Genomic DNA, 13,937 nt, shown 5'->3' on the forward strand with positions numbered 1-13,937 from the left:
TGGGGACATGCCATGCGCGTGCAGATGGCAGGAGTACGAGCTGGCAGAAACTCGGTGTAGTAGATGGTTTGTATACCCAGGGTTATGTGGTGGAATGACGTTCTGGGACTTCCAAGGCCAGATCATAAGAAACTTTGCAGCTTCTGCCTGGGCCCTTGGAACTCAGCTCCCATGCTGCCAAGTGAGGAAGCTCCTGCTGGTGGGCAACCATCTTGGGGAACCATCTTGGATGGGGATCGTCTGGGCCCAGTTGCGGCACCTTAGCCGCATGGAGCAGAGTTGAACTGTCCCTGCCAAGCCCTGCCCCTATTGAGATTGAGCAAAATGAACGATTAGCTTAAGCCACTAAATTTGGGGGTTGTTTGTTGCCCAGCGATGGGTAACTGGAACACCTGGGCTATCTTTTAAATCTTCTGCTCTCAGCTTCCCAGGATCACTGGGTGGGCACGTAAAGTGGGCAGTGAGCACTTGGGGATGCTAATGCAGTGTACCTTAGGGGGCCTCAGGTGCTTAGGGGACACATACGGAACCCAAGAAATAGAAAAAGGGTGTGTCAACAAGGGTATTTCTGTTATTTTCTGACTAACTCTCACCTACTCAGAAGATTAAGGTACCTGAACCCTCCTTTTCCTTAGGTGTCTGCTCAGTCCTGGTTTTCAAGTACCACTTGGTTTCATCCATCAGCTCGTTACAGCTCCTGCTTGCTATGGAGTTGTGACACCCCTTACACTGTCACTCGATTTTCCGGTACCCTTCTCCTAAAAGTGCCACAGGGCACGTTATCCTTGGAAGTAACAGAGCGGGAGAATGAAGTTTGTCGTGATCCTTTCCCTCTGTGTTTCCAAACCTGAAGTCTGCAGGGTTACCGTCACGTCAGAGGTAACCCCCTTCCTTCGCTCTCCCAGCGTCACACGCTTCCCATCTCTGCGTGCCTCACATTCCTCCATCCAGTTTGTCACTAGAAATTTTAAAAACCAGGTGCGCCTGGGTGCCTCGGTTGAGCGTCTGACTTTGGCTCCGGTCATGATCTCACAGTCGTGGGTTCAAGCCCCATGTCAGGCTCTGTGCTGATTGTTCAGAGCCGGGAGCCTGCTTTGGATTCTGTGTCGCCCCCTCTCTTTCTGCCCCTCCCCTGCTGACACTCTCTCTCAAAACTAAAATAAACATTAAAAAAATTATAAAAACCTAACGTGTGATTAAGTCGATTTGGAAGAAAGGAATAAGAGCCAGGTACATTAGCAACATCAATTATCTGACTGGAGAACTGATTGTAACTCTGGGTTCTTCAGAGAAGCAGACCCAACAGGGAGTGTGTGTGTGTGCACCACAGTAGGTGTGGCTGTTGAGTCAGGAGGTCATCTGAGGGCAGAATTCCTTCTTCCTTGGGGGACCTCAGTCTTTTTCTCAGAAGGTCTTCAACTGATTGGGTGAGGCTCACCCACATTATGGTGGATAAACTGCTTGACTCAAAGTCCGCTGATTCAAAATGCTAATCACATCTAAAAAACACCTTCATGGTTACATCAGGATGGAAATTTGGCTACATGTCTGGGTACCATGGCCTAGCTGAGTTGACGCATAAAATTAGTCATCACTTGGTTAACTATCAACTGGCTATTCCCACCTTTGCTGTAGAACTTCAGCCCACTGCGTGCTGCGGGCGGCCTTGGGAAGGACAGTTGGTTAGAGAGCCACCCCTGAGAATTGAAGCGAGTGCCTCTTGGCCCTGGGCCTTCCTCATGGCCGTGCGCTGAGTGGACCAGGTGCAACACCGCTGCCTGCTGTCAATCAGGGTGACGACAAGTCAGGAGCTTTGGTTATGGAAGGGATTTCTGCCAGGAAATCCCTTTGTGTAGGGCTGACCGGGGCTTCCTTAGCTTTGATCTTTGGGAGTGAGCCTTGGGTTTGACTTCCCCTTTCTTTCTCGGTCCCTTTGTTTCCACCTTGAAGGGCAAAGTGGAAGTGCCCTGTCTGCCCTCAGACAAACGGCCCTGGATGCATCAGTGACAGTGTGGCTTTGCTTTGATGGAGCTCACAGCGCTGCTTGAGGAGTTTGCACGGTCTGTGGCTCGGGGACCACGTTTCTACAAAAAGGAAATGCACTTAGGTGAGGAAACAGCTGGCTGAGTTGAGAAACTTGATCAGGGACCTGTGTGTATTGTTCTCTGGCCGCTTCCTGTCCTTCCCCACTGCTTCGTTTATCTCCCACTTCTCTCCTCCTGGGGGCGGGGTGGGGGGAGAATTTAATTATTGGCTCCTTTTACACTAAATGCTTTCTTCAAGGCATAGTTCCCCAGCAGTGCCTGCTCCAGCAAGGTACTAAATCTGCTTTTGAGTGACTAAACTCTGGGCTGGGTCTCCACTGGCTGAGTGTTTTTCCTCATTCTTTGATTGCCAGCCATAGCCCTGAGAACACAGGTGCTTTTAGCGTCATTCAGGACGTTGGTTGTCCTGTTTCTTTTCACGTTTCCCATTCACCCTCATCTGCAAAGTCCTCTTGCCAAGGCGATAGTTTATCTTCTTATCTTCCTGAGCTGACATCCTTCCTCTATTCTCAAAGCTGGAAATCAGCTAAATATGTGTCTGAACTGTAAGCTTCTGAGCTCTGCTCTCATCTTGGATCAGAGAGGTCAGATTTGAAATGCAGAGTCCTGCTGAAACGCTGGTCAGGTGAACCCTACTCTGGCTGCACATCTGGTGGGAGGTAGAGAAGTTGGTGATCAAGTGGAAGGAAGGCCACATGTAGAGCCAGAAGGAAATTCTGAGGATTCTTTTTCCAAATATTCTAGACCCATTAGTGGGTTTCCACCTTTTTTTTTTTTTTAAACATTCATTCTTTTTTTTTTTTTTTTTTTTAATTTTTTTTTTCAACATTTATTTATTTTTGGGACAGAGAGAGACAGAGCATGAACGGGGGAGGGGCAGAGAGAGAGGGAGACACAGAATCGGAAACAGGCTCCAGGCTCTGAGCCATCAGCCCAGAGCCTGACGCGGGGCTCGAACTCACGGACCGCGAGATCGTGACCTGGCTGAAGTCGGACGCTTAACCGACTGCGCCACCCAGGCGCCCCTAAACATTCATTCTTGAGAGACAGAGCATGAGCGAGGGACGGGCAGAGACATACACACACACACACACACACACACACACACACACACACACACACAATCTCAAGTAGGCTTCAGACTCTGAGCTGTCAGCACAGAGCCCGATGATGGGCTCGCACTCACGGACTGTGAGATCATGACCTGAGCCCAAGTTGGACGCTTAACCAGCTGAGTCACCCAGGCGCCCCAGTGGGTTTCCACCTTTTGACTGTGAAGGACTTGTATTCATTATTTTTCCTTCTAAGACAGTGATTCCCATCTTTTAAAATGACTTCCTGAGTTAGAAACATTAGATTCAATTTGGAATCTAAGGAGAGAAATGAAATACTAAGGAATAGGATTTTGTGGGGTGGAGTTCACCCTTGGAGGGCTACAAACTCTTGTGATATCTAGAACTTTTTCACCCTCCACCCCCACTCCCCTCCATCACCCTCAAACCAGTTTTTTCCCATTTGGCGGGTATACGGTCCCCACTGAGAATACCTGTTTTGAGGACTCCATGTTTAGAATAATAAGACTGCCTCTCTGTGGACCACGTACTTTGCGTATTACTCCCGTTGATCTCTCCCAGTAACCTTCTGAGGTAGGTAGCCTTACCACTTCTGCCTTACAGACAGGAAATCCAAGCATGGTGAATTTGAGTGACTTGCTTGGGTCATTTGGGTCATATAGCTATTAGCCAGGGGAGCCAGGACTCAGTTCCGGAAGTTGGGCTCTGGAGTCCTCCCACTATCTAGACTGCCCTGGAACAGTGTGGAAATAAGTCAACTGCCTTGATTCTTTTCTTTTTTCTTTTTAAAATGGAGATACAGTTCACATACCATAAACCTCATCCTTTTAGAGTATACAGTTATAATTCATTAGCTGTGCGGTCATCACTGCTACCTAATGCCATTTTCATTGTGCCCCAAAGAAACTACGTATCTACCAGCAGCTGCTCTCCACTCCCCCATCCCTGGTCTGGCCACCCCTAATCTACTTTCTGACTGTTTAGATTTGTCTGTTTTGGATAGTTCATACACATGGAATCGTGTAATATGTGACCTTTAGTTATCGGCTTCCTTCACTTAGCATCGTGTATTTAAGGTGCAGCCATGTTGTGACAAGTAGGTGTGTTGTGATGTAGTTGTGACATGTGACATTCATTTACATGTGACATTCATTTCTTTATCATGGCTGAATAATACTCCACTGTATGGATATATGCACTTTGCTTATCCCTCCCTCTGCTGATGGACCTTTGGGTTGTTTCCACCCTTTGGTTATTGTGATTAATGCTGCTGTGAACACCTGTATACAACTTTTGTGTGTGGACGTACATTTTCAGTTCCTTTAGGTACATACTTAGGAGTGGAATTACTTGGTCGTTTGGTAATTCTATGTTTAACTTTTTGAAGAACTGTCAGGCCTTTTTTTAAATGTTTATTTTTTTATTAAAAAAATTTTTTTAATGATTATTCTTGAGAGAGAGAGAGAGAGAGAGAGAGAGACAGAGTGTGAGTGGGGGAGAGGCAGAGAGAGAGGGAGACACAGAAACTGAAGCAGGCTCCAGGATCTGAGCTGTCAGCACAGAGCCCGATGCGGGGCTTGAACTCAGCGAACCGCAAGATCATGACCTGAGCTGAAGTCGGAAGCTTAACCGACTGAGCCACCCAGGTGCCCCTAATGTTTATTTATTTTTGAGAGGGGGAGAGAGAGACAGAGAGAGAGAGAGAGTGTGAGCAAAAGAGGGAGGGAGGGGGCAGAGAGAGAGAGGGAGACACAGAATCTAAAGTAGGCTCCAGGCTCTGAACTGTCAGCACAGAGCCCTGTGTGGGACTCGAACTCCTGAGCTGTGAGATCATGACCTGAGCCGAAGTTGGATGCTTAACTGACTGAGCCACCCAGGTGCCCCAAGCCTTTTCCAAAGAGGATGCGCTATTTTATATTTCTATGAGCAATGTAGTGGGCTTCTGATTGCTAACATCATAATACTTGTTAGTAGCCATCTTTTTGATTATATCCATCCCAGTAGAGGTGAAGCATCGCACTGCGGTTTTGATTTGTGTTTCCCTTAATGACTAATTAGGGATGTTGTGCATCTTTTCAAGGGCTTATTGCCACTTGTATCTTTTCTTTGGAGACATGTCTGTTCAGACCCTTTGTTTTCTAGTTCTTTATGTGTTTTTGTAGATTGAAGATGCAAGTCTTTTATCACGTATGTGATTTGCAAACATCTTCTTCCATTTTGTGGATTGTCTTTCTATTTCCTTGAAGCTGATCTCTGAAGCATAAAGATTTTGATGAAGTCCAGTTTATCTGGTTTTTCTTTTGTTGCTTGTACTTTTGGTGTCCTATCTGAGAAACCGTTGCCTGATCCAAGGTCATGACGATTTACGCCTGTTTGCTTCTAAGAATTTTGTAGTTTTAGCTCTTACATTGAGGATTTGATCCAGTTTGAGTTGATTTTTGTACCTGGTGTAAATAGCGTTAGGTAGGGGTCCATTTTCATTCTTTTGCATATAGATACCCAGTTGTACTGGCACTGTCTTTGAAAAGTTTGTGGTTTCTCCGTTGCCTTTCTGGGCAACCTTGTCCAAAATCAGTTGTCTGTAGATAGGTGTGTTTATTTCTGTGCTCTCAGTTCTGTTCCATTGATCTATATGTCAGACCTATGATGCCAATTGGACCTTGACTTTTGAACCCCACGTTTCCTGGATGAGCAGGTAACGTCACGGTTTGACTTGTGGCAATTCCCCTTACTTCTAGGGTTGGGATTTGCCCCAGCCTTGGGCCTGACAATACTTCATTATCTAGTTGTTTCTTCGGTGCTGTTAGGATGATATTCTATTGATGTTACCCAGCGTGTTTTCACTGTTTTCAGCAAGAGTCACTTCTAAAAACCTAACCTATCAATATAAAAAAATGGAATTCAAAATCATTTATCTCTGTTTAGGAAATTTGGGGCAGTGTATCGCTGAGACAATTTATTTTGGGAAGCAGAGAAATGATTCATGGCATCTTAACAAAAGACCACTCTGTTGCTTTTAAAACCAGCTTCATTAATAGCTAATAATAGTGGCTTTCACTAATTGAACACTTTTTCTGTCCCAGGCTTTCTGCTGGGGGCATTACATATATTCTTTAATCTCATTAACACAACAAACCTAAAAGATGACTGGAATGAGGAAGCTGGGACTCACGGGGTTCTGAGATTTGCCTGAGGACACACAGCCAAGATAAGCCCAGTCTGACCCAGACTCAGGTCCTTGACTCCAGAGCCAGGCTCCTGTCCCTTGGGGCTCCTCTTCTTGTCCTAGTTTCACATTCTTCTTTTACAAAAACTGGAGCACATCAAGGACGGAGTTTTGAACCGGGACAAGCGGGAGCTCTCTGGAGTTTTCCAGTTTTAGGAATCGCTGGGAAGCCCCTTTAGAACTTCTGATTCCTGGGCTGCAGCTGCAGAGTCCGGCACGCCAGACGGAGCCCGGAGCCCAGACGGGAGGTGTTCACAGGCCCCTGGGGAGTTCCGGTGCAGTTGGTCTTGGACCACACTTAGAGCAAAGCTGGTCTACAGGTTACATTATAAATCACTGGATATTGTGGACCTGTTGCTTTCTCCTATTTCCTGTTATTGAAGGCAAATTGATGTGTTTCCATGTCTGGAGAATGGCCCTTTCCCCTTTCAGCTCCTTGAAAAGTGGTTGGGACCTCAATCGCTTTTTTTAGTTAATTAATTAATTAATTAATTATTTGTTTAATGTTTATTTATTTTTGAGACAGAGAGAGACAGAGCATGAACGGGGGAGGGTCAGAGAGAGAGGGAGACACAGAATCGGAAACAGGCTCCAGGCTCTGAGTGGTTAGCAGAGCTCGACGTGGGGCTCGAACTCACGGACCGCAAGATCATGACCTGAGCCGAAGTCAGATGCTCAACCGACTGAGCCACCCAGGCACCCCCTCAATTGTTTTTAAAAGAGAGGATTGTATTTAGTACTTTGGAAGCCTTGTTGTCTGGTGGAAACAAGAATGTTCGAGCCCTAGCCACTTTGATGTTAATAAAATGCGATATCCAGTAACTCATTATGTTTGACTGTAATTTAATGGTGGGAGTGGAAGGGAAAAGTAAAGTGTCAGGTTATTTTAGAGAAGAACAATCTCACCCTCTCTTTGTCTTCCTCCTCCTTCACCCATGTATTCGCAGATCGTGAAGTGGTCCGACTGTTGTTTGCCATTAGCTTGCAGACCTGGGGATCCTTACCAATTAATCGCTGAAGCAAGTGTGGACAACTTCAGCAAGCTGGGGGTGGCGTTCATGGAAGATAGACTCCAGATGGCTGATGGACTGGTACCCCAAAAGATTGTTTGTAAGTGACTTTAGAAATGTTTCCATCAGGGGTGCCTGGCTAGCTCAGTTTTAAGAGCATGATACTCTTGGTCTCTGGGTCATGAGTTCAAGCCTCAGGTTGGGCATAGAGATGACTTAAATAAACAAAAACTTAAAAAAAAATGTTTCCATCATAGCCGTTGGTTATTAGCTTAAGGACTGTTGAGCACTCTTGTTTGGTGTGGCTTAAGGTCGATGCTTATCTTTAATGCATTAAATGGGTTGGATATAATTATAATAGAATGAGGTTCATACACATGTCAGGTTTTTTGGAGGTGTCTTTAATTTTTTAAAATTTATTTTACTTAATTGTTTTTTAAATGTTTGTTTATTTTGAGAGAGAAAGCACGTGAGCGAGCATGGAAGCTAGCACACTGGGGAGGGGCAGAGAGAGTGGGAGAGAGAGAATCCCAAACAGGCTCTGTACTGTCCGTGCAGAGCCCGACGCAGGGCTTGATCCCATGAACCTCAAGATCATGACCCAAGCCGAAATTGAGAGTCACGCTCAACTGACTGAGCCACCCGCCACCCCCATTCTAAATTTTTAAACCAGGATTTCCCATAATTGCACTGTCCATGAGATGCTGTGCAAATGTAGAAGCCATATAATATTTGTTTCACACAATCTAAAAAATATAACTAGTTTCTAGACTGTAGTTCGACTGAATGGAAAGCATAGCCAGTGTTACTATAAAGATATAAATCTAGGAGTTTTTGACTTAAAAAATATGTATTACAATATATTACAATATATATTACAATATTACAATGTCTTTTTTTAGGAAACATGCAAAATGTTTTTCCTTAATTAGGCTTAAAAATTGGGTTTCTATGTCCATGAAAGCCTTCATTTGTATCCTGAGCAAATGTGTATTACTAGCTCCGGAAATCTGTGTAAATTACTTAATTTTCCCATTTGGCATGTGCATGCGCCTGATACCACGTCAGATGTGTAACAAGTGCTCAATAAATGCTTAAAAATTCTTTTTAATATGTCTATCAATGTTTATTAATTTCTGAGAGAGAGAGAGAAGGAGGGGGAGGGGCAGAGACAGAGGGAGACACAGAATCCAAAGCGTGTTTCAGGCTCTGAGCTGTCGATACAGAGCCCCATGCGGGACTTGAACCCACGAGCTGTGAGATCATGGCCTGAGCTGAAGTTAGATGTTTAACTGACTGAGTCACCCAAGCACTGTTTTTTTTTTTTATGTTTAGTTTTGAGAGAGACAGCATGAAGTGCCGGGAGAGGGGAGGACAGAGGATCCAAAGTGGGCTCTTAGCTGACAGCAGCAAGCCCGACGCGGGCTTGAACTTATGAACTGCAGAGATCAGACCTGAGCCGAAGTTGGACTCTTAACCGATTGAGCCACCCAGGAGCCCCATCAATAAATGTTTTGTTTTTTTTTTTTTATTTTTTTTTTAATGTTTATTTAAAAAAAAAAAAAATTTTTTTTTTCAACATTTATTTATTTTTGGGACAGAGAGAGACAGAGCATGAATGGGGGAGGGGCAGAGAGAGAGGGAGACACAGAATCGGAAACAGGCTCCAGGCTCTGAGCCATCAGCCCAGAGCCTGACGCGGGGCTCGAACTCACGGACCGTGAGATCGTGACCTGGCTGAAGTCGGACGCTCAACCGACTGCACCACCCAGGTGCCCCATTGTTTGTTTATTTTTGACACAAGGACAGAGCATGAGCAGGGGAGGGGCAGAGAGAGAGGGAGACACAGAATCAGAAGCAGGCTCCAGGCTCTGAGCTGTCAGGACAGAGCCCGACATGGGGCTCGAACCCACGAACCTTGAGATCATGACCTGAGCCGAAGTTGGACGCTCAACCGACTGAGCCACCCAGGTGCCCCAATAAATGTTTTTTGAATCAGAGATTGTAAACTTCTCTTTCAGTCCTGAGATAAGATACTGCAAAGACTCTTCTCCCCCATGGATCCTATGAAGTGTCCCAAGAGCACCTGCTGCCTGGGGTGTGCTTGGACCCACTAGATATAGACCTATTTTTGTTTCTCAGTTTCATTCTCTTACAGGAGATGGATGCCCAAGAAATTGAATCTGTAAGGAAGTAGGCCTGATGACCTCTCTGATTCACATGGGACAGGTGTTGTGGAAATGCGGGGTTTCGCTGGGAGGGGGTCATCAGGCTCCGCCCCCCCCCCCCGCCCCCCCCCCCCCAGCAGCAGGAGCAGTGACTTGGATCCAGAGGATGCCACAGAGTTGTGGTGGGGACATAGGTGGGACTGGCAGGGGGCTGCCCTGAAGCGAGAGTCACAGAGTGCGGAGAGCACCATGCGGTCTTGAACTGAGCTCTGTGACAAACCAGAAGCGTTGATGGGCTGTCTGTTCTGTTTGTATTTTAGCAGTGCACTTGCAGGACTCCACTCTGAAGGCACTTAAGGATCAGGCCTCAAACAAGCAAGCCCAGATCCTACAGCAGAATCCTGAACCTTCCGTTGAGAGTAAGCCTGAGCCAGACGTTATGGAGCACGTTGGTGGAGATGACCTCAAGGTCCTTGGTGCACAACCCACAGAAGGGAAAGATGGTACCTCTGGCCGCGAGCCTGCTGGGGAGGGTGACGTAGGAGTGGGCTCCATCGAGCACTGTCACCTCCATCTGTCCAGTTGCCATGAGTGTTTGGAGCTTGAGAATAGCACCATTGAATCTGTCAAGTTTGCATCTGCGGAGAAAATTCCAGATCTCCCATATGATCACAATGGCACTTTGGAGGATGTTGCTGATGACATCTGCCTGGAGAGAGAAGGGAGGAAAGTCAACATCACGGGGAGGGCACCCAATATCCTCTTCTACACGGGTTCTGCCTCCCAGGAATCCCTGGGCAGGTTCCAGGAGGTCCGGTCCGTTCTGGCTGATTGTGTGGACACCGAGAGCTATACACTGTACCCCCTGTCAAGGGAAAGTGCTCTCAGAGACCCGTGGTCGGACAACTGTCTGTTGTTGGTCATTGCCACCAGGGAGGCGATTCCTGAAGACCTTTCCCAGAAATTCATGGCCTACCTTTCTCAGGGGGGGAAAGTGTTGGGCCTGTGTTCGCCCTTCACGCTTGCTGGCTTTCAGGTGACGAGCAAGAGTGTGCTGCGGGAGACAGTCCAGAACTTGGTTTTCTCCAAGGCTGACCAGACCCACGTGAAGCTCAGTGTCCTGAGCAGTGGCTATGTTTATGAGGAGGGCCCTGGGGGACAGCTCAGCCTGGGCAAGCTCCAGGGTCACCTGGAGAATGAGGACAAGGACAGGCTGATAGTGCAAGTGCCTTTTGGACCACGTGGAGGAGAAGCTGTTCTTTGCCAGGTATGGAGGCCGGCATCCATGTGATGACCTTTGGGGATCTCTGACTGAGAGCATGCTCTCTAAGGTCGCACACTGAAAGGCTCAGGAGTCTGTGTTCGTGGGTTGCTTTTTGATCCTTGCCTGGGAGTTTTTGCTGACGGGGAGTAGGTTTAGATGAGGGCTTTCCTGTCATTTGAATATCCCATTTCACCAAAATATTCGTGATGGAAGGACATAGCAGCAGGTGTCATGGCCAACTAGACTCCTGGTTAACGGAGGATTAGTCAGAAAATTCGTTCCTGTTTTGATCTGTACTGGTATTACTCTTTCCAAAATATATTAGTTTATTCTTTTGTCTCAAAGCACAATATAATCGAACCTTTAGTTAATGTAGGGAGTTGAGAGCCTTGGGCTGGTGATTTTAAGTGTTAGTAACCATCACATTACAACATTATAGGTGATGCCAGGGACTACATGAATGAATGAATGCTCACCAACTTCTGGGGTAGTGAGTGTTGAAAACACTTCAAATCCTCAATTCTTTTATGATTCTGTCACTCTTAAAATCTAAGTGCTGAGAAAAGTTGCAAAGAGAATATTGAAGCGATTTAGTTTTGTGGCAAATTAATACAACCTACCCTCAAATAATACGACTTTAAACTGTGTGGGTCCACTTGTGTGGATATTTTTGGTTAAATACAGTACAGTACTATAAATGTATTTTCTGTTTCTTATGATTTTCTCTCTCTTTCTGTCTCTCTCTCTCTTTTTTTTTTTTTTTTTTTGTGAGAGGGAGAGAGAGAGCTCATGTGAGTGTATGCGAGTGGGGAAGGAGCAGAGAGAGAGAATCTTGAGCAGACTCTAAGCCCAGTGCAGAGCCCGATGTGGGGCTCAATCCCATGACTCTGACCTGAGATCATGAGCTAAGCCAAAATCAAGAGTCAGACGCTCAACTGACTGAGCCACCCAGATGCCCCATGTTCCTTATGACTTTCTTAATAGTTTCTTTTTCTCTAGCTTACTTTATTGTAAAAATAGAGTATATAATACATGTAATATACAAAATACATGTTACTTGACTATTTTATTGGTAAGGCTTCTGGTCAACACTAGGCTATAGGTTAAGTTTTTGGAGAGTAAAAAGTTATATGAGCATTTTCAGCTGCGTGGTAAGATTGGCACGTGAGCCCCCACATTGGTGAAGGGTCAGCTGTATGTAGGTAAGGAGACAGCGGGAAGGAAGGACTTGCTGTTTCCCTTCCCAAACCTTCCCTTTGGCTCATCTGCTGGTTTTTTTTTTTCCCACCTTATTTTTCCTTTTAGTTTTTTGTTTGTTTAAGCAGATGGAAGCAGGAGAGACTATTTCAAAATCCCTGATCATTTACTGCAAACTTTTTAATGCTTCAGGGCAGAAGTTTTTGATAGAGTTAGATGAACACTTGTTCTTAAGGATTTTTTTTTTCTTTTTTTGAATGTTTACTTACTTTTGAGAGAGAGAGACAGAGACAGAGTATGAGTGGGGAAGGAGCAGAGAGAGAGGGAGACACATAATCCGATGCAAGCTCCAGGCTCTGAGCTGTCAGCACAGAGCCTGATGTGGGGCTCAAACTCACAAACTGCGAGATCATGACCTGAGCTGAAGTGGGATGCTTACCCGACTGAGCCACCCACGTGCCCCTTTGAGGATTTGTTACCTTAAATGAGAAAACTGAGTGATTGTAGGTATTTTTCCTAGAATAGTTCCCAGGATGAGTATAACAGATTTTGTTTTATTACAGGGATGTTTTTATCGAATTAGATAATCATTTCCTTTTTTTGTTGTTTATTTTCATTTCATATGTCGTCCTAGGAGCTAAGTCTTTTGAGGTTTTCTGACCAAATATTCTTCGTGGAGGTATAAATTTGTCTCTTTACTATTCCAAAGCCCACTCATTTGTTCTTAAGCTAATGCTCAGGCAAAGATGCCTGCAGTGAAGAAATCTGGACATCAGGGTAGGTGAATGTGTGCAAGCCAAGCAGGTTTCACGGAGGCTGCAAAGCACATGAATTAGTTTGGAGGCCTAATAAATGTTCCTCTTATCTTTTTCTCTGCAAAGATGGTAGCTATAGCAACTGTGCATTCTCAGAAAATCCACTTAAAAACCTGACTTCCTAGAGCCGTATTTCAGTTTTGAAGAGTGACTTTTACCACCCCTGTGCACAGACTTGTACTAGAAAATTGATTCGGCACCGTTGCGATGCATTTCTGGGAGTTACATGGCAACTCTGTTGGCTGCACCATTTAAATTGACCCCGTTACTGTCATAAAATTTGAAACTGCATGCATCGCTTTAGAAAAAAAGGCAATACGATGCAGCTTCAAAAATCAGATTCAGAGGATTAGAATGTCATTTTTGATTTTAAATGACTTCCAGTCTCTGTGTGACAGGCTCACCGCTTTCTCCTTGGGCCTGTGTCACTACGGTACCTCGCCACCGAGATCAGCCAATAAATGTTACCACAGACTGGCCAGTTTCCTTTTTCCTTGGTCAATTTCACAGTCTTCATCTCTAATAAATGGAGTAATGATGTAACCCAGTAAGAGGGTGCAAAGCACTTCAAGGGCAAACCACAGCCGCACAGTAGGTGGTGGTCTCATGGCCTAGGAGCTGTGTGGGGATGCCTTTACCCTTCATCGTAATAATAAATGGAGTAATGATGTAACCCAGTAAGAGGGCTCGTAATAAAGAAAAAGGAAATTTTTGTGTGCTTGCTATAATGATCAGGTTTGCAGGGGAAATTTAAGGCTGTGGGTTCATGCTGACATGTGATTATCAAATGGACCAGGACCTTGGCATGGAGTTGCTCAAGTAAATGTCTCTCAAATGGATTTAAAAATATTTTATTTCCTTCTGTGGCTTAGCACATGGCAGCAGTGGTATGGCGTTTACAGTGGGGTTTCTCAACCATGGCACTGTTGACATTGGGGCTGATCCTACCTCGTTGTGGAGTCAGTCATTCGTGCATTGTAGGGTGTCAGCAGCATTTCCCAACAGATTCCTGTAGCAGCCCCCACCCCCAACCCCGCCCCGGTCCTCAATTTGTGACTGGAGATGCTTTAGTTCTGGCTTTTGGTCTGGTCAGAAAGCCTTAATTTTAGAAGAAGCCAAGTTATAAAAATGGACCCATC

The 13,937-nt window shown here is 45.5% G+C and overlaps 1 protein-coding gene across 7 annotated transcripts in view; it reads left to right on the plus strand.

Annotated features, from left to right (window-relative positions):
• The window catches only part of HLCS (holocarboxylase synthetase), a 239,755-nt gene that overhangs the window by 29,778 nt on the left and 196,040 nt on the right, over nt 1-13,937 (plus strand). For all 7 annotated transcript variants that reach the window (XM_045501413.1, XM_045501414.1, XM_045501412.1 and 4 more), the window contains 2 exons: nt 7,292-7,454; nt 9,843-10,789. In XM_045501413.1, coding sequence (XP_045357369.1) covers nt 7,403-7,454; nt 9,843-10,789 — 999 coding nt within the window. In that variant the 5' untranslated portion in view covers nt 7,292-7,402. The remainder of the gene's footprint in view (nt 1-7,291; nt 7,455-9,842; nt 10,790-13,937) is intronic.

Source organism: Leopardus geoffroyi, chromosome C2, assembly GCF_018350155.1.
Source record: "Leopardus geoffroyi isolate Oge1 chromosome C2, O.geoffroyi_Oge1_pat1.0, whole genome shotgun sequence".
In the NCBI taxonomy this organism is placed as follows: domain Eukaryota; kingdom Metazoa; phylum Chordata; class Mammalia; order Carnivora; family Felidae; genus Leopardus; species Leopardus geoffroyi.